This window comes from Salmo salar, chromosome 19, assembly GCF_965601325.2.
Source record: "Salmo salar chromosome 19, fSalSal1, whole genome shotgun sequence".
Taxonomy (NCBI): domain Eukaryota; kingdom Metazoa; phylum Chordata; class Actinopteri; order Salmoniformes; family Salmonidae; genus Salmo; species Salmo salar.
The window spans coordinates 6,639,306-6,664,378 of record NC_138309.1 but is presented as its reverse complement, the minus strand read 5'-3'; the positions used below and the strand labels follow the sequence as shown (position 1 = coordinate 6,664,378).

At 42.0% G+C, this 25,073-nt stretch overlaps 1 protein-coding gene across 6 annotated transcripts in view; it reads left to right on the top strand.

Moving 5' to 3' along the window:
* Positions 1-886: 886 nt before the first annotated feature.
* Positions 887-25,073, top strand: part of nrap (nebulin-related anchoring protein) — a 129,124-nt gene continuing 104,937 nt past the window's right edge. For 3 of the 6 annotated variants that reach the window (XM_082965583.1, XM_045702007.2, XM_014157056.3), the window contains exons 1-12: positions 887-1,211; positions 1,692-1,786; positions 2,725-2,806; positions 6,541-6,648; positions 9,055-9,162; positions 9,368-9,463; positions 9,562-9,669; positions 9,821-9,928; positions 13,391-13,498; positions 14,489-14,605; positions 16,254-16,358; positions 22,210-22,317. In XM_082965583.1, coding sequence (XP_082821709.1) covers positions 1,146-1,211; positions 1,692-1,786; positions 2,725-2,806; positions 6,541-6,648; positions 9,055-9,162; positions 9,368-9,463; positions 9,562-9,669; positions 9,821-9,928; positions 13,391-13,498; positions 14,489-14,605; positions 16,254-16,358; positions 22,210-22,317 — 1,209 coding nt within the window. In that variant the 5' untranslated portion in view covers positions 887-1,145. The remainder of the gene's footprint in view (positions 1,212-1,691; positions 1,787-2,724; positions 2,807-6,540; positions 6,649-9,054; positions 9,163-9,367; positions 9,464-9,561; positions 9,670-9,820; positions 9,929-13,390; positions 13,499-14,488; positions 14,606-16,253; positions 16,359-22,209; positions 22,318-25,073) is intronic. The other 3 variants (XM_014157054.3, XM_014157059.3, XM_014157058.3) reach the window with 3 other exon arrangements.

The following is a 25,073-nucleotide window of genomic DNA, read 5'->3' as shown; positions in this document are numbered from 1 at the left end:
GAATATATACATATTTAGATGAGCAATGTCGGAGCGGCATAGACTAAAATACAGTAGAATAGAATAGAATAGAATACAGTACATACATAATTATTAAAGTGACTAGTGTTCCAATTATTAAAGTGGCCAGTGATTTCAAGTTTATGTATATAGGGCAGCAGCCTCTAAGGTGCTAATGATGGCATTTAACAGTCTGATGGCCTTGAGATATAAGCTGTTTCAGTCTCTCTGTCCCTGCTTTGATGCACCTGTACTGACCTCGCCTTCTGGATGATAGCAGGGTGAACAGGTGGTGGATCGGGTGGTTGTTGTCCTTGATGATCTTTTTGGCCTTCCTATGACATTGGTGATACAGCCCAACAGTATGCTCTCAATTGTGCATCTGTAAAAGTTTGTGAGGGTTTTAGGTGCCAAGCCAAATTTGTTCAGCCTCCTGAGGTTGAAGAGCCGCTGTTGTGCCTTCTTCACCACATTGTCTGTGTGGGTGGACCATTTCAGTTTGTCAGTGATGTGTATGCCGAGGAAGCTTTACACCTCCTCCACTGCGGTCTCGTCGATGTGGATAGGGGGTTGCTCCAGACCCGGACTCGGGCATGGCTAATCATGGAGATCCCTCCAATCTTCACAGAGTTAGGTAAATGTTCTTTTAGTTTAAAGTTGGTGGAGTTGGTGCCTCTAGGGAAATTCAGGCGGATGTTAGAGGGCCTTTTTAATGTTTAGCTTTTTGTGTTTTGTGTCTGCTTTTCATGTATTGTGTAATTGATGTGTATATAGATACTGTATGTACAGTATAATGTAATTGTTGTTTTTTGATGTATTCATGCAGGGCTCATCTGCGAAAGATACTGTGGTCCCAGCATGACTCCCTGATTAAATGAAGGTTAAATAAAAAATACATTTAAAAGGGGGGTGGGTCCTCCTGGGTCCTGGTGTCTTGTAACAGACAGGGTTGATCTGTCTGTCACAATCGAGAGCTAAGTTTATCATTGCCAGAGAGGCACTACTACCAGGGACTGTCTAGGAGATCCTGCCTCTCTTTACTGCTGCCTGGGCTTTTGCTCTCTCTTGGGGCTAATATTCACTTCACTCAAGCTACCTTTTAGTTTTTTTCCTGAGTACTTTGGGTAAGGGGAAAGGTTACGAAGATGCAGTCCTGCGCTAGGTGTGGGTTTGTGGTGTACCCAGCGGAGAAGATCAATTGTATTGATCAGGTAAGAAAGAGTTACTCCCGACTTTACCTCTAGTTGGATTTCAACTTTATATCTGACATGGTATTGTTGTCTTCTTTTTTTAAGCCCATAACCATGTGTGTGAGGTGTATAATTTTGTTTCAAAGTAGACTTGTTTAAGACTACCAAGAAACACTCTGTGACCCTGATTTAGCCTTCTAAAAGGTTAAGGCAAAGAAAGATGATAAATATGTTAAATTCAGACTGCTATTGCTCCTTGATAGTTCATAATGTCAAGTGGCATGGTTTGCGTATTCAAGGACAGTTGAGCAACATTGTGAGCAAGTATATGTTTAAAATCGCAGTCTCTTGGTCTATGATGTCAGACTGATCCATTTAGGTCAATTCAAAGCACTCTTCGCTGTGTTTCTTTACGATAACTTAGATTGGAGTCATAATTCCTAGATCAGAACCCAGGATTTTATGTGTGTAACACACTTGTGTTTTTTCCCCTTCTCTCAGAACTGGCACAAAGCATGCTTTCACTGCGACGTCTGTAAAATGGTGCTCACAGCCAAGAACTTTGTTAGCCACAAGAAGCGGCCATACTGCTCTGTGTAAGTAGAAATGTGTTATTTCACTTTCTTACTGAGGTTCGTTTCTCTGTTTAGGGCATTTATAGGGATAGTTCCCTCCAAAATCAAAGTTTGTTAAGCGTTTTCAAAAGTGGTCTATGAGTCCACATCCCTCGCCATCGGTGTAGATACAGCCCTATGCCTCAATCCCAAATACTTTAAAGTACTATGATTATTGTCATTTGAGTCATTCCACCCCCCAAAAAATTGATTTCAACATTCTGTCATAAAGAGCACATGTTCAACTTTATATAATAAAAAATTACAATTCTAGCCTGTCTATCTATGGGTTAAAGGGTTGACATATGCTTTAACTACTCAGTTTTCCACCACAAAACACCAGTAAATGCCCAAAAAGTATAGAACCAGCTCACCTGCTTTTACATTATGATTTGACTATTTGTTCAATGTATCTTTTGAAAAAATATTTTAATAGGAATAGTTTCTCCATATTAAAATAAGAGTGTAGTTCACGTAACAGGGTTGGCCTTAAAATGAGGGATAGACATATGTGAATCACTAATCACATTAAATAAATAATCATCTCCAGAAATTACTTTCTCAAAACAACAAAAATAACTAGGGCTTTACAATGATGTTGAGAAATCTTGTGGTTAATCTTGTGCCAAAATGCTTTATTCATATAAAAAATAGGATTTATTGAATTCTCCATGTGGTCTATTTTAAAGGGCACTTAATTTAATGTAACAGGCTTTTAAAATGCAATATTGGTGCACAATATTAAAGTATGCAAAAGGCAGTCATTTTGTTGAACGACCCATTCAGTATCTTTAGCGTTCTGCTCCCATGTCACTGGAATTGTATTTGTAAATGGCTACGAGTATGGACTAAACCAAAAGTGAGATTCTTAAAAATTCTTAAGATGTGTTGATGATGACCTCTCACCTTTAATCCCTCAGACACAATCCAAGAAACAATATGTTCACCAGTGTCTATGAGACCCCCATCAATGCCAAGAAGCAAGCCATTGCCAGCAGTGAGGTGAGTAAGCAACGATGTCACCGTTACTGGGTCTAGACACATCAGGAATCAGGAAGTTGTTTCTTAGACTGTGAATGCAGGACCTTGTATTCTACTTCAACATGGCTATTGACCTTGACATGTGTGTGTCATTATTCTAGAATAGCAGTTTGAAACAGCTCCCCCTCCTCCACTCAAGTGACAGTGGAACTTAGGTGTGCTGGGCTTGAAATTACTCAATGACTCTCACCGCACATTTCACATGAGTTAGTCATTCACTTTAGCCATCATGCATGGTAATGTGGGAGTACGATTACATGAGTACACTGTTGTACACACAGCATGTGGCATTGTGAATAATGATATTCATTCCGATTGTTATGGCTCACGAGTTGATACATAGATAGACATAGATAGACACCATGGATGATGTTGGTTGGGTAATGTAATGGAAGTGTAAAGGACGTCACAATGCTTGCTTAGCAAGTACCGCTTCCTCCCGATTTGGCAAATACCGAGGCTCAAACCCAGGAACTCTGCCTCGCAAACATACGTGAAAGCCCTCCTGAAGCATCTTACCCAGTCATGCCACTCACTCCACAACAACAGCAACCCCAGCATTGAGCTGAGTGCATAATTGTAAAGGATATCACACCACTTGCTTTGTGAGTACCGCCTCTTCCTGATTTGGCTCATACCGAGGCTGAAAACAAGAACCTCTGCTTCACAAACACACGTGACCGCCCTCCTGAAGCATATTACCCAGCTGCACCACCAAAAAGCTAGCTATTCAACAGCGCAAGTGGAGACACTTCAGGCTAAGGAGTGAGTTTCACAGATCCCAATCTGCTACAGAAGCAAGAAAGTGTTTGTCGTAATTTTGAAACAACTGCTATCCAGTAATGAAGCTAATTTCAATGTATTGTATTCCCATACTTGACCGAAACCAGAGACAGCAGTATACAGATTATTATTATTTATTTTTTATTATATATATATATATTTTTTTTATAGTTGATGCATTGTAACCTGTATTCTTGCAGTGAAGGAAGAAATATGTTTTTGACCCACTGGTATCCCTGGCTATCATATTTGATTTAGTAGGGCTCAATGATCCTAAACAATCATTTTGATAAAATTGAGAACGCTTAACCTGCATTCTGCTGTTCTAAACAGAAGGGCTATCTCCTTTATACTGGTGTCCTCTATTTGTTCCAGAAGAAAACAACCAGTTACTAAAAAGAGCGACATGTAGCCACTGCATTTTTCCTGCTGTGGAACTTTCAAAGTGTGGAGGCTACAAATAGTGTGTTCACATGGAGACAACATGATATAGGCAAATATACTGTACATTTATTATGCTTGTAAAAGAGAAATGCAGTTTTCCCCTCTTTATGAAAGAAAGACAGTCGTAAGCCTGGTTTTAGGAGAGCTTTGGGCCCATGTTGACAGCATAGGTTTGGAATGGTGTGCATGACTATCTATTTCTGTGGCTGTGACAGAGACACGGCACCCCTTGCTGCCACAGTTTATGTTTCAGGAGGTTAAAATTATACCTTCAGGAAAACAGCCTCTCCTCGCCTCCTCTCCAACACCCTCAGCACTCCACCTGTCCCTGTCTGTCTGTATGTCTGGTCTGGATGTCTGTCTGGCACTCAGTCTCCCTTCAGCTTTTTTTTGCCTTTGTTAGTCATAGAATATTGCCATAGCTAACATTCCTGCTAGCAAGACTATAATGAGTAAAATAAACTCAGCAAAAAAAGAAACGTCATCTCACTGTCAACTGCGTTTATTTTCAGCAAACTTAACATGTGTAAATATTTGTATGAACATAACAAGATTCAACAACTGAGACATAAACTGAACAAGTTCCACAGACACAGTGACTAACAGAAATGGAATAATGTGAACAAAAGGGGGGGGGGGGGGTCAAAATCTAAAGTAACAGTCAGTATCTGGTGTGGCCACCAGCTGCATTAAGTACTGCAGTGCATCTCCTCCTCATGGACTGCACCAGATTAGCCAGTTCTTGCTGTGAGATGTTACCCCACTCTTCCACCAAGGCACCTGCAAGTTCCCGGACATTTTTGGGAGGAATGACCCTAGCCCTCACCCTCTGATCCAACAGGTCCCAGACGTGCTCAATGGGATTGAGATCCGGGCTCTTCGCTGGCCATGGCTGAACACTGACATTCCTGTCTTGCAGGAAATCACGCACAGAACAAGCAGTATGGCTGGTGGCATTGTCATGCTGGAGGGTCATGTCAGGATAAGCCTGCAGGAAGGGTACCACATGAGGGAGGAGGATGTCTTCCCTGTAACGCACAGCGTTGAGATTGCCTGCAATGACAACAAGCTCAGTCCGATGATGCTGTGACACACCGCCCCAGACCATGACGGACCCTCCACCTCCAAATCGATCCCGCTCCAGAGTACAGGCCTCGGTGTAACGCTCATTACTTTGACGATAAAAGTGAATCCAACCATACCCCTGGTGAGATAAAACCGTGACTCGTCAGTGAAGAGCACTTTTGCCAGTCCTGTCTGCCCATTGGCGACGTTGTTGCCGGTGATGTCTGGTGAGGACCTGCCTTACAACAGGCCTACAAGCCCTCAGTCCAGCCTCTCTTAGCCTATTGCGGACAGTCTGAGCACTGATGAAGGGTTTGTGCGTTCCTGGTGTAACTCGGGCAGTTGTTGTTGCCATCCTGTACCTGTCCCACGGGGTGATGTTCGGATGTACCGATCCTGTGCAGGTGTTGTTACACGTGGTCTGCCACTGCGAGGACAATCAGCTGTCCGTCCTGTCTCCCTGTAGCTCTGTCTTAGGCGTCTCACAGTACAGACATTGCAATTTATTGCCCTGGCCACATCTGCAGTCTTCATGCCTCCTTGTAAGCATTTCACTGTGAGGTCTACACCTGTTGTATTCAGCGCATGTGACAAACAAAAGTTGATTTGATTTGCTAACCTCACACCATTACAAATAACAGGGGAGGTTTGTGCATCTTTCTCACTGATAATTATTAATGATTGATTCATGATTATCCATTGTATCACGTTTCAGGTGTGGCCCAGATGCAGACACTGTCAAAGAAACAAAAGTTTATTTCTAAAACAGGGGCAGGCAAACAACAGGTCAAAGGCAGGCAGGGGTCAATAATCCAGAGAGGGTGCAAAGGGTCCAGAATGGCAGGCAGTCTCAGTGTCAGAGCAGGCAGGGGTCAATAATCAAGTAAGGTGGGGTAAGATACCAAACAGCAGGCAGGCTCAGGGCAGGCAGAACGGTCAACAGGAGCAAGAAACAGGCAGGAGCAGGGGAACAGGAGCAAGAAACAGGCAGGAGCAGGGGAACAAACGCTGGTAGGTTTCACGAACAAAATGAACTGGCAACAGACAAACAGAGAACACAGGTATAAATACACAGGGGATAATGGGGAAGATGAGCGACACCTGGAGGGGGGTGGAGACAAGCACAAAGACAGGTGAAACAGATCAGGGTGTGACACATAGCATCTACATGAATGTACAAGTGTTCAGAAACATATTCTATTCTCACTTACAATAAAATTGACTCCAAAGACAGTATTCACCATTCGGTTCCTTTTGGGCAAAACAAACGCAACCAAAACAAACTGCTTTTGGGAACCACTACCTGAACAGTTAGCTAACTAACTCATTGATCCTGCTTTCTGGAACCGACCCCAATATAATGATAGTTCTTAGTTGATTCTGTGTGCATTGTGATTCAACAGCAGGACTACCAGGCTAAGTTTGAGGAGCAGCAGACCTACTCGTACTCAGGCACCATCACCAACCAGGAGATTGTGAGCGTGTCACACGCCCAAAAAACCATCAGTGATGTGAGTATCTTCCTTATTTGTATAACAAACACAGGGTTGGACCAAGTCTGAAGAGTAGATATAAAACATGATAAAATATAAAAGTGATTCATTTTGTATTGAATTTCAAAAAGGAACATAGGGAAACATAACACTAAAACACATATAATAAAACACAACAGAACAAAATACTTTTGATTAGAGGTCGACCGATTAATCGGAATGGCCGATTAATTAGGGCCGTTTTCAAGTTTTCATAACAATAGGAAATCGGTATTTTTGGACACCGATTTGGCCGATTTTATTTTTTTTTTTTTATTTTTTTTTTACACCTTTATTTAACTAGGCAAGTCAGTTAAGAACACATTCTTATTTTCAATGATGGCCTCGGAACGGTGGGTTAACTGCCTTGTTCAGGGGCAGAACGACAGATTTTTACCTTGTCAGCTCGGGGATTCAATCTTGAAACCTTATGGTTAACTAGTCCAACGCTCTAACCACCTGCTTTACATTGCACTCCACGAGGAGCCTGCCTGTTACGCGAATGCAGTAAGAAGCCAAGGTAAGTTGCTAGCTAGCATTAAACTTATCTTATAAAAAACAATCAATCAATCATAATCACTAGTTAACTACACATGGTTGATGATATTACTAGTTTATCTAGCCTGTCCTGCGTTGCATATAATCGCTTAGGTACACGTTGCTCCAACGTGTACCTAACCATAAACATCAATGCCTTTCTTAAAATCAATACACAGAAGTATATATTTTTAAACCTGCATATTTAGCTAAAAGAAATCCAGGTTAGCAGGCAATATTAACCAGGTGAAATTGTGTCACTTCTCTTGCGTTCATTGTATGCAGAGTCAGGGTATATGCAAAAGTTTGGGCCGCCTGGCTCGTTGCGAACTAATTTGCCAGAATTTTACGTAATTATGACATAACATTGAAGGGTGTGCAATGTAACAGGAATATTTAGACTTATGGATGCCACCCGTTAGATGAAATACGGAACGGTTCCGTATTTCACTGAAAGAATAAACGTGATAGTTTACGGATTCTACCATATTAATGACCTAAGGCTCGTATTTCTGTGTGTTATTATGTTATAATTAAGTCTATGATTTGATAGAGCAGCCTGACTGAGCGATGGTAGGCACCAGCAGGCTCGTAAGCATTCATTCAAACAGCACTTTCGTGTGTTTTGCCAGCAGCTCTTCGCTGTGCTTCAAGCATCGCGCTGTTTATGACTTCAAGCCTATCAACTCCGAAGATTAGGCTGGTGTAACCCATGTGAAATGGCTAGCTAGTTAGCGGGGCACGTGCTAATAGCGTTTCAAACGTCACTTGCTCTGCATGGGTAACGCTGCTTCGAGGGTGGCTGTTGTCGATGTGTTCCTGGTTCGAGCCCAGGTAGGAGCGAGGAGAGGGACGGAAGCTATACTATAAGAACATCCAATAGTCAAAGGTATATGAAATACAAATGGTATAGAGAGAAATAGTCCTATAATTCATATAATAACTACAACCTAAAACTTCTTACCTGGGAATATTGAAGACTCATGTTAAAAGGAACCACCAGCTTTCATATGTTCTCATGTTCTGAGCAAGGAACTTAACCTTTAAACGTTAGCTTTCTTACATGGCACATATTGCACTTTTACTTCTTCTCCAAAACATAGTTTTTGCATTATTTAAACCAAATTGAACATGTTTCATTATTTATTTGAGGCTAAATTGATTTTATTGATGTATTATATTAAGTTAAAATAAGTGTTCATTCAGTATTGTTGTAATTGTCATTATTACAAAGACATTTTTTTTAATCGGCCTATTAATCGGCATCGTTTTTTTTTGGGCCCTCCAATAACCGGTATCGGCGTTGAAAAATCATAATCGGCCAACCTCTACTTTTGATGTACATTAAATTGTCTAAAATGGCCCCCGTGATTACTAAAAATGTAGTACAACTGCATTTGCCCTCCTATTAAACAAACTAAACATTTAAAGATTTTGCAATACAATGCAGGTACAGATGTACAGGTAGGTGCTAAATATAGATGAGTACAATATGTATTCGATTGTAAGTGGAGTACAAAAGGGGACATGAAGAAAAATTGGCACAATTACCTCTGTGGCTGACACCTCCCATATTCTACATGCTAAGACTGGAGGCTCCCTGGCCAGTGATGTAAGCACAGAACAACCAACCAACATGAAAACAACCCCCAGACAAACCTACACATACCTTTATCATAGTTATACACACACACATACCCCCACCCTGTCAAATTTGCCAATTTCAAATGGTTCAAAATTACACAGATAACACGTAGTTATGGCATAAGAAACGTTCCTGTTATTCAGTAGTGGTCTGACCGTGTTTGTGTCATAAAGTTTGGGGACATACTTTCTCCTTGATGACAGGTCAAATACACTGAGGAATATGAGCAGAGTAAAGGAAAAGGCAGCTTATCCACCATGATCACACCAGGATACCAGATTTCCAAGAAAGCAAATACCTTGCCCATCAGCGTAAGTGCAACTGCCAACAGAGCTCCCTCTATAGGGGCAGAACAGTACTTCGGGAGGCGGGTAGTGTTACCATAAAATAACGAGTTGATTTCAGCTCATGACATTAGCTGTAATTATTATAAATGTTATTATTTCAGTGTTATTGCGTGTTATGAGGGGGCAAATAATATGTTAACATTTTTGTTTTTGTTTCTCTGTTATTCAGGTGGAGTACAATAAAGGAGAGGAGAAAGTGTCAAAATATACCTCCGTAGCCAAAACCCCTGAAGTGCTTCTGGCCAAAAGCCAAGGACAGATCAAGGCATTTATTACAAACCCTACTCAATTTGATTTATGCTTTCCTCCAAATGCAATTATGTCACTTTTCGTGTGTCCATGACGTAGTATTTTCCCTCCCAGTATGTCTACACTGAAGAGTATGAACAGCAGTTGGGTAAAGGCAGTTTCCCCGCCCATCTCACTCCTGGCTACCAAGTTTCAAAGAAAGCCACAGAGATGGCCAGTGGTGTGAGTAGAGGACACACACACACACACACACACACACACACACACACACACACACACACACACACACACACACACACACACACACACACACACACACCGCAAAGTCATACGCGTACAGTACACTAATGTTGACACTGTGATCATATCTTAGGTGAAGTACCGTCAGATGTATGAGCAGGAGATGAAGGGAAAGGCCACCTCAGATGCTGGGGCAGCAGAATTCGCTTTTGCCAGAGAAAATGCTGGGAACTTCAGCCAGGTGAAAACAACTGGGTCCTTTGACCCAGAAAATAGTTTCTGCTGTCTAAAGATACTGGTCCTGTCCAGGCAAAACCCTACCTCCTTGGCACTTACTGTATGCCGATCAATTATGTTGTAGCTCTACCTTGTCCCCTGATGGGGGAAGTTTTGCCATATTGCTCTACAGTATATGCTTTATCTGACATTTTGCAGTTTCATGAGGTTTGGAGTTAGAAATGTAACATTTTAGAGTACTTAAGCATAGAATACATTGCACGTTGGGGGGATTTCACACCTAGCCGAGCTATTAGACTATCCTTTTATAAATGAATATATTTGTAGGGGTTGATGCATTTTTCATTAGGGAAAATCTGGTCTGTGATATTGAGTTAGAAATGTAAAACCTTAGAGAGAAAAATATATATCTGTTCTTAATTTATGGCTGTCACGTCTGTTCAAATGATCGGACCAAAGAGCAGCATGTTTGTAGTTCCACATCTTTATTAACCGTGAAACTAAATGCAATACATCAAACACTTGAAACAACAAAACAACAAACCGTGACACAGAGAGGAAAACACACTACTCAAAAATTAACAACCCACAAAACCAAAAGGAAAAACCCCCTACATAAATATGATCTCCAATTAGAGACAACGAGAACCGGCTGCCTCTAATTGGAGATCATCCCAATAACCCCAACATAGAAATATAAATCTAGAAAACCCACATAGAAACAGAAAACAAGAAAACCACCCAAAACACCCCCTGTCACGCCCTGACCACTCTACTGTAGAAAATTACCTCTTACAAGGGTCAGGACGTGACAATGGCGTGGTTTCTTTTTAGCCAGATGTTGAATAAAGATGCAGACAAATTAATTAATACATGGAGGATAAGAGAAATAATAGCGTACTGTCTGTAGTCATAAAAACAATTAGGCTAAATAAATTGATATTATTTTGTTGGGTAACCGATCGGCTCTCGGAACTAATTAAGAGGCGGCTTCTAACTTCAATATAATCATTCATTCAGAAGGTTAAACCCATAGGTGTTAGGCCTGCAGTAAATTAAATTAGATTACCAGGTTCATTTTTCATTAGGTTATAATAATTCATGCATTCTGGGAATGTTATAAAGTCCAAAAGTTATGGGTGGAGTTAGAAATTTGGCTGTCAGAAGTATTAAAATCAACCAATGTCAGCCTTTAAATGCTTCATTATCCAAATATTGAATGTGCGTGTGGGCGACGGAGAAAAACAAAATGGTGCAGTTTGAGGCAATGTGGCAGAGAGTGATGCGGGTGTTGGAGATGGGCGTGTGAGCAGGTGGATCTGGGCAGGTGTGATGTAGTTGTCGTTTGTTTATGTATGTTTTATATTGTCTAAAAATATAAAATAAATTCCTACAAAAAAATAGGGAAAAATGAAAAGCTTGCAACACACATCTGATTATTCATTATGAATAGGATTGATTTCATTTACATTCTTCATTGTAACCACAATGTCACAAATAATTGGTCACACACAACATGAGCAGTTTAACTTGGTCAAAACAATAAAAACATTTCTTGATTTTGATCCAAAGCCACGAATGAGTGAGTCACTCAACTTAATGCTGACACATCCTCGCTGGACTCTTTCATTACGTTTCTTCTTCACATCAGCAAAGAAGGACTCAGTGTTTCAGAAACTCACTTTATATAGAGGGGCTATCGCTCTTTCACACTTTGGTAAATAAAGCCAGTTTGTTATTTAGAATAATTTCTTTCTGTTTTTAGAGGGAGAGAAAGCAAAAGCCTCCTGTGCCTATTTTTCAAAAATCCTCAGTCCACATGTCAAGTGTAATTGTGCCATTGTATTTACACAAGTTCTCTCTCTACTCTGGGACCACTGCTAGCAAAAAAAAATGTTTTTGCCTGATGCAGGACTCTATTGTCAGAGAAGAGAGACTCTCGGACTGAAACATTCACACCTCCATTAATTTACGAAAAGATAATAATTTTGTGCCACAGTCTAGACTACCGATAGATCAGCGTTCTAACTCCCCCTTGTGATAGTGGTGCAATGACAGAATGACATAATTTACCACAATCTGACACCATCTACCACAAATGGTTATGGCACAAGTTCAAAACTTTTAAAGGACAAACCACTGTACATCCAATCCTCGCAGATCAGTGTGCGAAGTGGAAGGACCAATGAGGAATTTGATTTTGTATTGCCATTGCTACTCCCCCTTACATTTTTTAGCAGGGGATTCCAGCAGGGGATTGATAAGGCCATACAATTATTATTAACGGATTACATTTTTTTTAAAGGTGAGGCGAGCGAGCAAATTGTATATATATTTTTAAGTAGACCCTCTTGTTAAGAATACTATAGCCACCTTAGTTCAACACCTAGCGACCTAGCCTCTTGGCGAGGATGTTCAGCCAATATCTGAGAGGAAGTTGTGTATCTGTTAACTGGAAGCTTAAGTACATTATTTTTGCAATAATAATACCATTTTTCAATACAACGTTACCATTTTTCTGATGTATTTTTTTTCTTTCTCAGAAAAGTTAAGAAGGAGACCTATTAAACGTTCAATTACATTTGAAATGTGTAATTGATTATAGGGCTGCAAGTTAAATTCTACTGGTAGTGGTTTCATTGATAAATAAAACTACTAAAGAGGACTGATAGTTGTTTAACTTTACAATGCCTCTCAGAAAGACAACAACCCACAACACTCTTCCAGATGTGCTCTTCAATTGGTATAAATTGGTCTAGCTCCAAACTTATGTGGAAAAGTAGTTTTTCAGTTGAAACATCCAACACAAATTGTCCTTACAATGAGTAGCCCGATATCTGATATCTTCACAGACATGGTTGTTGTACTGTTTCAGATTCTTTAATGCCTTAGAGATGCCTAAATCTTTTAACTTCCAGTTGTTTTCACTTTCCAACCAAGCTTTCCCCATATCCCATAGTCTTTTTGTATTTAATCAAAATTCTTCAGATTGTAGTTGTCACTATTTTATATGATTTTATGTATGCAAAAGTAGGTGTAACCCATCGGCTCTGAAGTGGGTGAAACAGAGCTGGATGATGCTGGTACCTAGCTAGACAGAACATTTTCTCTTGCCTGTCAAAATGATTGCTATGCACATAATGCTTTGGAATTAGGATTACGCATTGGTGTCCATATGTCAGACAGTGACATGAGTTTAGAAGACTAGGTGAGATTGACGGTAGTGTGTGTGTATTTATACCCTTATATCATTTGCTGAATTGTTGTAGCACTGTACATATTATATGCTAACAATAGGGTGTGCAGACGTTTCCAGCCCAACACAACAATACTCAATTCAACTAATCAAGGTCTTATGAATCAAATGTGTTTGTTAGACCAGAACAAAATTCTGCCATACTCTGTAGCCCTGTTCCCATTTTATCTGTAGTATTAACTGTGTGCTGATGTGTGTTCCTCCTTGCAGATTGCCTACACTGAAGAGTACGAGCAGCAGAGAGGGAAGGGCAGTTTCCCAGCCATGATCACTCCTGCCTACCAGCTTGCCAAGAAAGCCCAGGCCCACGCCAGTGATGTGAGTAGTGTCCCTGCTGAACAAGTATGCTCCTCCCCTTTAGGGAGGGGTGTGTGCTGTACAAAGGGGTATTGTGGGTAGATTTATTGAGGTTTAACTCCTCCCCTTTAGGGGTGTCTGTTGCACAAAGGGGTATTGTGGGTAGATTTATTGAGGTTTAACTCCTCCGCTTTAGGGGTTTCGGCTGCACAATGTTGTATTGTGAGTGAGTTTATTGGGGTTTCACCCCCACAATACAACTTTGTGCAGCAGACACCCCTAAAGCGAAGGAGCATACGTTGGGGTATGTGGGTGAATTCATTTTCAATAAGGAAACACAATTGACAGGCAGTCTGATATCTATCTCATTTTGGAGCTGTATAGTCACTATGGACTGGACAATATATTGAGGAATCTAGTAAAGAGAGAGGATAGATCCCTCCTTCTATTCTTGAAGTAATCACTGATATGCCATGACTGTATTTGTGAAAACTATGTACTTCAGTGGTTCTGTGATTACTTCAATGAAGGGAGAAAGGAAAGATGCATTTCAAACACACAGGTCCAGGGATTCTCAAAACTCACAAAAAGTAGGCATTTCACTAAGGTCTGCACCTGTTGTATTCGGCGCATGTGACAAATACAATTTGATTTGATTTGATCACATTCATCCGTCACCTTATCTGGTGCTGCCGGGCGGAATTTCAGGTCATGGTCACAGGGATAAGTAGCGTTCCCCGTGACTCTCACCAATAATCCTGTGCTGTCATGTTCCAAACTCTCCACAGATCAAATTAGACTGTGTGTGTGTGTGTGATTGAGAGAGCATGCACGCATGTGTGTGTTTCACAGTTGTGTGTGCCTGTGTGTTTGTTGCCGATTGTGTACACCATGTATAAAGATGCGCTCATAGACAAGTTATGCAATCTGACAGATGGGAATGTGTGACCTAGGATTCTTCTGCTCTTTTTTAATCTTTGTCTGCTTCTCTTTCCATTTTTAACCCCCCAGCTGAAATACAAGAAGGACCTGAATAAGATGAAGGGCTCATCCCACTTCCACAACCTGACCAGTGAGGACAACCTGGCCCTGAAGAGCGCCCGCAAAATCAACAAGATCGTCAGCGAGGTGAGATAGACCTGAGAAATGAGAGCAAAAAATTGGGGCAAAAAGATGGAAAGGTTGTGGGCAGAGGTGGGCCCAAGTAATTTCTTTACAAGTTACAAGTAAGTCTCAAGTCTTAGCACTCAAGTCCCAAGTCAAGACAGGCAAGTCCGAGTCAAGTCTCAAGTCATAAACTTTGAGTTTCGAGTCCTAAACAAGTCATAATGTGCTCTTCACCAAATGTAATACCATTTCAGATTTTTAACAAGAGTAATAGTTAGTGTATTACATTTACGCAAATCATGAATGCTTTAAAATATATATATTTATTACTTTCCAAATAAACATTATATTTCCATGGAAATACATGGGTAGCCATGAGAAAGACCCCCGCTATGGGGCGCAATCGGGTGATGTAGGCTTGTACACAATCGCCCAACCTTCTCTCTCACACACTCTGTGTGGTTACAGTAGGCTAACGTATGTCAATGGTTTTAGGAACAGCAGTAACATCAGGCAGGATTTAGGCTACCAACTGCCTAGCCAGTTGTAGCTCAATCTTGGGTGCAATGATCACGTTCCCGCACTGACTGACAGTGTGGAGGCTTGTTGACTTAATGTTATGTTAGCCTACACGCTACACAAGCAAAGTTATTTAATATAGCTGTCGGCTATATTAGCCACGACTTACCGTACTTTGTGCAGCCTCAAATGTCGAACAAAGGTGGAAGTTGTTGCGCCTCCGTCTGTCATTTTCTTCCGGCATCTTTTGCAAGTTGCAATCCGTTTTTGTTGAGTACAGCGTAGTCTTTATATTTGAAAATAATAATTTTGGGTATCATCTTTCCAAGGGCTCCGACTGAATTCACCTACTGACGTTCCTCTGCACTGCCACGCACAACTTTATCTCAGCTGGCACAATTTGATTGGCTGCCGTCCAATTCAAGCTGTAATCCGTTAAATGAAGAGCTGATGAGCTGCACACTTTTTTTTTAATAGCATCATTTTTAATATTTGGGCTTGGGAAGGGTATCAAGTCAGTTCGAGTTAAAAGGCTCAAGTCCAAGTTAAGTCACGAGTCATTGGTGTCAAAGTCAAAGTTGAGTTGCAAGTCATCATATTTGTGACTTGAGTCTGACTCGAGTCCAAGTTATGTGACTCTAGTCCACACCTCTGGTTGTGGGTATATAAATGTAGTGCACACCACAAACAATGAAGATAAAAAAGAAACAGAAGAGGACAAAATCATAACAAAAGTCCACTTATTTGCATTGCCATGTTCCACAGTCATTTACATAGTGTCCCAAATGTTATGTCCGCTCGGCCCTATGGACTTAACTTAGCTCCATGGGCAGGCAAAGGTTAGCTAATTCTATTTGTCTTTGAGCACGTTGATAAATGCAACACGTTAGTTGGAGCATCTATTCTGAACCATTTCTCCTCTTACAAATCATCTCGACAAATTCTTCTGTGGAGGTCAATGGTCAGGAAAGTATCTGCAGGTGGCAGATTCATACAGAGTGACATCATCCATACACATCATCCTTAGAGGTTAAGCTTAGGACGTCAGGATCGAGCTCAGAGACACATTTGGGATTCAAGTTTGCCTAATTGTCTGTTTGACTGTGATGGAACACCTATTGTAATGTGTGCTCTGTTTTCTCCCTGGCAGGTTGAGTACAAGAAGGACCTTGAGAACACTAAAGGCCACAGCATCAACTACTGTGAGACGCCCCAGTACAAGAATGCATCCAAGGCTGCCAAGTTCAGCAGTGATGTGAGGAATACATGAGCAACACGGCAGATGCATGTGCAAAGATGCTTTTCATATGGTGTTGCTACTATATTAGTTTAAGCACTAGCTAAGCATTGCCAAAGTGTCATAGTTTAAGATTTAAACACAAAAATAGATTGGTGAGTATGGAGTATGGGGAATGAGTATGTAATAGATGCTAGAATGGTTTGTAAATGGAAACATATAACCAAATACTCTAAATAGCAGATGTGAGCTAGATGTGAGCTAGTTAGCACTAGTAACCATCGTGGGTGATGTCATCCTCCCTGAGACCTGAAGTAGTGTCGTCCTTGCCCAACCAAGACCATGGTTTTGTTAGTGGTAGGCACGCTAGCTTTGGGAGCACAACGTGTCATTGTGGTGGTTCTGCCGGAAAGGCACGGAACTCATACATCTCAAATATTTTCATTTTACCCTTATTTTACAAGGTAAGTTGACTGAGAACACATTCTCATTTACAGCAATGACCTGGGGAACAGGGGAGGATGAATGAGCCTTTTGGAAGCTGGGGATGATTAGGTGGCCATGATGGTATGAGGGTAGGGCTGTGGCGGTCACAACATTTTGTCAGCCGGTGATTGTCAAGCAAATAACTGCCGGTCTCACGGTAATTGACCATTAATTAACATAAACACATTTAGCATCTTCTAGTTCCATGCATAGCCTAAAAGCCACTGATGCAGACCTTTAGAACATCTACATTTTAAAAACGCTAATAAATACATGTAGTATAGTGATCTACACCTTCACAATTGTAACGGCTGTCGTGGTGAATGGATGACCAAAACGCAGACGGGATGTGAATGCTCATCTTTCTATTTAATTAGAATAAAATGAACACCAAAAAACAAGCAACAATAGACCGACAGGAACAGTTAGCAGGCGAACATAAAGCAGTGCTAAAACAACAACCCACAAACCCCAGGTGAAAAACACACTCCTAATATATGACTCCCAATCAGGAACAACGATATCCAGCTGTTCCTGATCAGGAGTCACAAGACTAACACAGAAACAGACTAGAAAACACATACAGACTTCCTCTGCCACGTCCTGACCAAAATACTACACAACTACTCCCTCTGCTGCTCAGGACGTGACAACAATAAATCCATTATTTATTTTAGACGGGTCTAAAGAAACATGATATGAAGAAAATATAGTCTATTTCAGAAAAACAGAATAGCATACTCTGAGTTGTCCTTATGTTAGGCCCAAAACTGGCTATGCCACATGGAATACAATTTAACATAGCTGAATAAAATAGAAAGGATTTTCTCCAAACGATTTGAGGGAGTGCGCACATGCGGTTCTTCTGTAATGAGTGGTTAACAAAGAAACAGCCACTCCTATATGCTTATTTTAGAGTTATGTATGTAACTTTAGTTGTGATAAAAATGTTGGGCTATATGTTTTGATATGTAATACATTCTAAGGCTGCATGATGTGACTCTAATAATGATTACAAAAATGTTGCATGAAAGGCATTAGCTCTGCTTAGTTTTTTTGCACAGGCTGTACACACTTCATCAGTCTCTCATTCACAATTTGACAAGCACTTGATAATGCCTTGAATGTCCCAGCTGCATCCCCTTTGTGAGGCCGTTATGCCCCCTAAAAAAAATCCATGCCTTTTGCGCCCAGTGGACGTTGTGCCCTTGGGCTGAGTATAATAATTATAATTCCCTTCTCCCAGCTGCTGAAGCTCCTCTCACTCACATGACTCTCTTTCACGTGATTGGGTCTTTCTCGCATGCTACAAGTAAAGACAGACACATTGGAGACAACTGTGTGCGTACTTATCCAATTCCGAGGCGCATATTGAAGATATTGGAAGAACTGTCCACGTTGAATATTCATCAGCCAATTTTTCAGCCAATCATCGTCAGATGATTAGGCCTAACGAACTGCAAAAGCACTAGCCTATGTCAATCTACTATCCCCTATAGTACAAAAGTTGACCTATTCTATGCAAGAAATATACAGTGCATTCAGACCCCTTGACTTTTTACACATTTTGTTACGTTACTGCCTTATTCTAAAAATGTTTTAAAAAATCCCTCATCAGTCTACACACAATACCCCATAATGACAAAGGGAAAAGGTTTTTAGACATTTTTGCAAATCTTTGAAAAATTAAAAATGGAAATATCACATTAACATCAAGTATTCAGACCCTTTACTCAGTACTTTGCTGAAGCAACTTTGGCAGTGATTACAGCCTCGAGTCTTCTTGGATATGACGCTACAAGCTTGGCACACCTGTATTTGGGGAGGTTCTCCCATTCTTCTCTGCAGATCCTCTCAAGCTCTGTCAGGTTGGACAGGGAGCGTCGCTGCACAGCTACTTTCATGTCTCTCCAGAGATGTTCGATCGGTTTCAAGTCCGGGCTCTGGCTGGGCCACTCAAGCACATTCAGAGACTTGTCTTGAAGCCACTCCTGCATTGTCTTGTCTGTGTGGTTAGGGTCGTTGTCCTGTTGGAAGGTGAGCCTTTACCCCAATCTGAGGTCCTGAGTGCTCTGGAGCAGGTTTTCATCAAGGATATCTTTGTACTATCCTCCATTCATCCTTCCATAATAAATACAAACAACATAGAAATAAACTACACTTCTCCAGAGCGACTTATAGTGAGTGCATACATTTCTTCATACTGTAATCGAACCCATAACCCTGGCGTTGCAAGCGCCATGCTCTGCCAATAGAGTCAAATGGGACTATTTGAAAATGACCGGTACTTAATGACAGGGTGTGCCTTGTTACAATTGTTCTCAGCTATTAGGTCTTAGCCTATTTATTAACCCTGGTATTACATGTTGATTCGATGTTAGAGGCACCTTGTAGTGACATGTAACAAGGTTAGAGTTTGGTTCGACTTATTAACATGGTAATTCACAGGTGACTTTCAAACATGGAATTACAAAACATTACTTACATAGTGGAACAAGATTTTTTATTAGACATGTGGAATAACCTTCAGCAAGTGGATGTGTAATTACATATTCTTTTTTCCAATTGTGTAACAACTGATAGCGCTTATTGTGTAACAACTGATAGCGCAACCATAATACCATGTAATTTCATGGTAACACCTATGTAACTACTATGTTGTCACTGTGTAGTTATAGTATTAAGGGCAATTTAATGTAGAAAGCGTTACATCATATTCCCCAGAAATTATTTAAATTAAAATAGGAATATAGAGCCAAGTGAAGTATGCAGTATGGAATATATATTATTGATCCCCACATGCACTTATGTAAGATTTTACATAAAGCTTTGGAGCTGGCAGTGATCTGACCGACAGAAGAAAAAAAAAACAGAACACTTCAACTATAATAACATTCTCAGTAATGGTTGTTTATCTACCTTAATGCACCGACTAATTTGCTCTGGATAAGAGCGTCTGCTAAACGACCCACATTTTTTCGTAAAAGTTAAAACTTGCAGAGCACACTGGGTATTATTCTAATGAGCTCCGCAGCAATACCAAATTTGGTCAGTCTGGACTGGACCAATTCTGAACCAATCATAGACGTCTACGTTTCACATGTTTGGATTGCACCGTACAGTATATCATAATACAGTAAGTAGAGCACAGAGCATTAGTGTACACTAAAGTTTAGTTCAGTAGAGTAGAGTACAATGCTCTACTTACTTTACTGTGCTATCCAAATTTGTGAAACATAGATGTCTATGGTTGGACCAAATCAAGGCTGGACCGGAACAAATCTGAACCAATTATAGATGTCTCTTGTAATGTCCGAAAATAGCTTCTGGACATCAGGACTGCGATTACTCACCACGGACTGGCAGAATCCTTTTTTTCCTTTAACGAGTCTGACGAGCCCGACGCGAACGATACACTGCTTTCTCAGGAACAGGCCCAGATCCCCGTGATTTGCGTGAAGAGGAGGCGGAGGAAAAGGGGCCAAATGGCAGGCTGCCTTCTGTGAATTCGTAAGCAATCGAATAAACCCCCACTTCCTTCCGTTCTGTTAGCAAACATGCAATCTTTAGAGAATAAAATAGAAGACCTACATGCAACATTAAACTACCAACGGGACATTCAAAATTGTAATATCTTATGCTTCACGGAGTCGTGGCTGAACAACGACACTATCAACATACAGCTGGCTGGTTATACGCTGTACTGGCAGGATAGAACAGCGGCGTCTGGTGAGTCTGGGGGCAGCAGGCTGTGTATTTTTGTAAATAACGGCTGGTGCACGATATATAAGGAAGTCTTGAGTTATTGCTCGCCTGAGGTAGAGTATCTCATGATAAGCTGTAGACCACACTATCTACCTAGAGAGTTTTCATCTGTATTTTTTGTAGCTGTTTACATACCACCACAGTCAGAGGCTGGTACTAAGATAGCATTGAATGAGCTGTATTCTGCCATAAGCAAACAAGAAAGCGCTCACCCAGAGGCGGCGCTCCTAGTAGCCAGGGACTTTAATGCAGGCAAACTTAAATCTGTTTTACCAAAATTCTATCAGCATGTTAAATGTGCAAACAGAGGAAATAAAATTCTGGACCACCTTTACTCCACACACAGAGACTCATACAAAGCTCTCCTTCGCCCTTCGCAAATCTAACAACACATCCGCCACGCTGATATTCAACACAGGCGCCCCTCAGGGGTGCGTGTTCAGCCCCCTCCTGTACTCCCTGTTCACTCATGACTGCATGGCCAGGCACGACTCCAACACCATCATTTACTTTGCCGATGACACAACAGTGATCACCGACAACGACGAGACAGCCTATAGAGAGGAGGTCAGAGACCTGGCCATTTGGTGCCAGGACAACAACCTCTCCCTCAATGTGACCAAGACTAAGGAGATGATTGTGGACTACAGGAAAAAGAGGACCGAGCACACCCCCATTCTCATCGACGAGGCTGCAGTGGAGCAGGTTGAGAGCTTCAAGTTCCTTGGTGTCCACATCACCAACAAACTAACATGGTCCAAGCACACCAAGATAGTCGTGAAGAGGGCACGACAAAGCCTATTCCCCCTCAGGAAACTAAAATGATTTGGCATGGGTCCTCAGATCCTCAAAAGATTCTACAGGTGCAACATCGGCCTCCGACCGCAAGGCACTACAGAGGGTAGAGCGAATGGCCAAGTACATCACTGGGAGGAAGCTCACTGCCAACCAGGCAGTGTCAGAGGAAGGTCCTAAAAATGGTCAAATACTCCAGCCACCCTAGTCATAGACTGTTCTCTCTGCTACCGCATGGCAAGCGATACCGTAGCGCCAAGTCTAGGTCTAAGAGGCTTCTACAACAGCTTTTACCCCCAAGCCATAAGACTCCTCAACACCTAATCAAATGGCCAGCCAGACTATTTGCATTGCCCCCCCCCCCATTTTACACCGCTGCTACTCTCTGTTGTTATCATCTATGCAGTCACTTTAATAACTGTGCCCACATGTACATATTTCCTCAACTAACTGGTGCCCCTGCACATTGACTCTGTACTTTTCTGTATTTTACTGCTGCTCATTAATTATGTGTTACTTTTATTTCTTATTCTTATCCATATATATATATATATATATACAATATACATTTTAACTGCATTGTTGGTTAGGGGCTTGTAAGTAAGCATTTAACTGTAAGGTCTACACCTGTTGTATTCGGCGCATGTGACTAACAAAATATGATTTGATTTGTATGGACTTCTGTGGACGTTGAAATCAATGCCGGTCCGGACCAAAAATAAAAATAAAAAAACCCGCTGGTCCGGACAGAAAATAAAGACGTTCATGGATGTCGCCCTATACTCAGTGGGGTGAAAGAGTGACATTTTATATTTTCCTACAGAACAAGTACAAGGAGAAGTATACCAACCACATGAAAGGGCACTATGAAGGCTCTGAGATGGACAAGAATGCTCTGCACGCTATGAACGTCAGAAAGCTGGCAAGCAATGTAAGACTTTCTTTGTTTTTACTCTGAACTAATACACTACATGACCAAAAGTATGTGGACACCTGCTCGTCGAACATCTCATTCCAAAATCATGGGTATTAATATGAAGTTGGTCCCCCCTTTGCTACTATAACAGCGTACATGCTTCTGGGAAGGCTTTCCACTGGATGTTGGAACTTTACTGCAGAGACTTACTTCTATTTAGCCACAAGAGCATTAGTGAGCTCGGGCACTGATGTTGGGCGATTAGGCCTTGCAATTCATCCCAAAGCTGTTCGATGGGGTTGAGGTATTTCTATTTGTATTTATTGTGGATCCCCATTAGCTGTTGCCAAGGCAGCAGCTAGTCTTCCTGGGGTCTGGAAAAGTTAAGGTAGATATACAATTTAAAAAATATTACAATACATTCATTTCAGAATTCACAACACACTAAGTGTGCGCTCTCAGGCCCCTACTCCACAAGCACATATCTACAACACAAAATCGATGTGTACTTGTGTATATAGTGCGTATGTTATCGTGTGTGTATGCATGTTTCTGTGCCTATGTTTGTGTTGCTTTACAGTCTCCACTGTTCCATAAGGGGTATTTTTATCGGTTTTAAAATCTGATTCGACTGCTTGCATCAATTACCTGATGTGGAATAGAGTTCCATGTACTCATAGCTCTCTGTAGTACTGTGCGCCTCCCATAGTCTGTTCTGGAGTTGGGGACTGTGAAGAGACCTCTGGTGGACACGTCTTGTGGGGTATGCATGGGTGTCTGAGCTGTGTGCTAGTATTTTAGACGGACAGCTCAGTGCATTAAACATGTCAATATCTCTCATAAATACATGTTGTGATGAAGTCAATCTCTCCTACACTTTGAGCCAGGAGAGATTGACATGCATATTATTAATGTTTGATCTCTGTGTACATCCAAGGGTCAGCCGTGCTGCCCTTTTCTGAATTTTCCTAAGTCCCTCTTTGTGGCACCTGACCACACGACTGAACAGTAGTTCAGGTATGGCAAAACTAGAGCCTGTAGGAACTGCCTTGTTGATAGTGCTGTTAAGACTGCAGAGCAGCGCTTTATTATGGACAGACTTCTCCCCATCTTAGCTACTGTTGTATCAATTGGTTTTGACCATGACAGTTTACAATCCAGGGTTACTCCAAGCAGTTTAGTCACCTCAACTTGCTCAATTTCCACATTACTTATTAGAATATTTAGTTGAGGTTTAGGGTTTAGGGAGTGATGCCAACTGTAAAGGTCAGGGCTCTGTGTATGCCGGTCAAGTTCTTCCACACCGATCTCAACAAACCATTTATGTACGGACCTCGCTTTGTGCATGGTGGCATTGTCATGCTGAAAAAGGAAAGGGCCTCCCCCAAAGTTGGAAGCACAGAATCGTCTAGAATGTCATTAGAAGGATTACTTTATCCTATCCCAGGTATTCCTTAAAGAGGTGGGGTTTCAGGTGTCTCCGGAAGGTGGTGATTGACTCCGCTGTCCTGGCGTCGTGAGGGAGCTTGTTCCACCATTGGGGTGCCAGAGCAGTGAACAGTTTTGACTGGGCTGAGCGGGAACTGTGCTTCCGCAGAGGTAGGGGGGCCAGCAGGCCAGAGGTGGATGAATGCAGTGCCCTTGTTTGGGTGTAGGGACTGATCAATGCCTGAAGGTACGGAGGTGCCGTTCTCCTCACAGCTCCGTAGGCAAGCACCATGGTCTTCTAGCAGATGCGAGCTTCAACTGGAAGCCAGTGGAGTGTTCGGAGGAGCGGGGTGACGTGAGAGAACTTGGGAAGGTTGAACACCAGTCGGGCTGCGGCGTTCTGGATGAGTTGTAGGGGTTTAATGGCACAGGCAGGGAGCCCAGCCAACAGCAAGTTGCAGTAATCCAGACGGGAGATGATAAGTGCCTGGATTAGGACCTGCGCCGCTTCCTGTGTAAGGCAGGGTCGTACTTTGCGAATGTTGTAGAGCATGAACCTACAGGATCGGGTCACCGCCTTGATGTTAGCGGAGAACGACAGGGTGTTGTCCAGGGTCACGCCAAGGCTCTTAACACTCTGGGAGGAGGACACAATGGAGTTGTCCACCGTGATGGCGAGATCATGGAACGGGCGGTCCTTCCCCGGGAGGAAGAGCAGCTCCGTCTTGCCGAGGTTCAGCTTGAGGTGGTGATCCGTCATCCACACTGATATGTCTGCCAGACATGCAGAGATGCGATTCGCCACCTGGTTATCAGAAGGGGGAAAGGAGAAGATTAATTGTGTGTCATCTGCGTAGCAATGATAGGAGAGACCATGTGAGGATATGACAGAGCCAAGTGACTTGGTGTATAGCGAGAATAGGAGAGGGCCTCGGACTGAGCCCTGGGGGACACAAGTGGTGAGAGCACGTGGTGCGGAGACAGATTCTCGCCACGCCACCTGGTAGGAGCGACCTGTCAGGTAGGAAGCAATCCAAGAGTGAGCCACGCCGGAGATGCCCAACTCGGAGAGGGTGGAGAGGAGGATCTGATGGTTCACAGTATCAAAGGCAGCAGATAGGTCTAGAAGGATGAGAGCAGATGCGAGAGAGTTAGCTTTAGCAGTGTGGAGAGCCTCCATGACACAGAGAAGAGCAGTCTCAGTTGAATGACCAGTCTTGAAACCTGACTGATTTGGATCAAGAAGGTCATTCTAAGAGAGATAGCAAGAGAGCTGGCCAAGGACGGCACGCTCAAGAGTTTGAGAGAAAAGAAAGAAGGGATACTGGTCTGTAGTTGTTGAC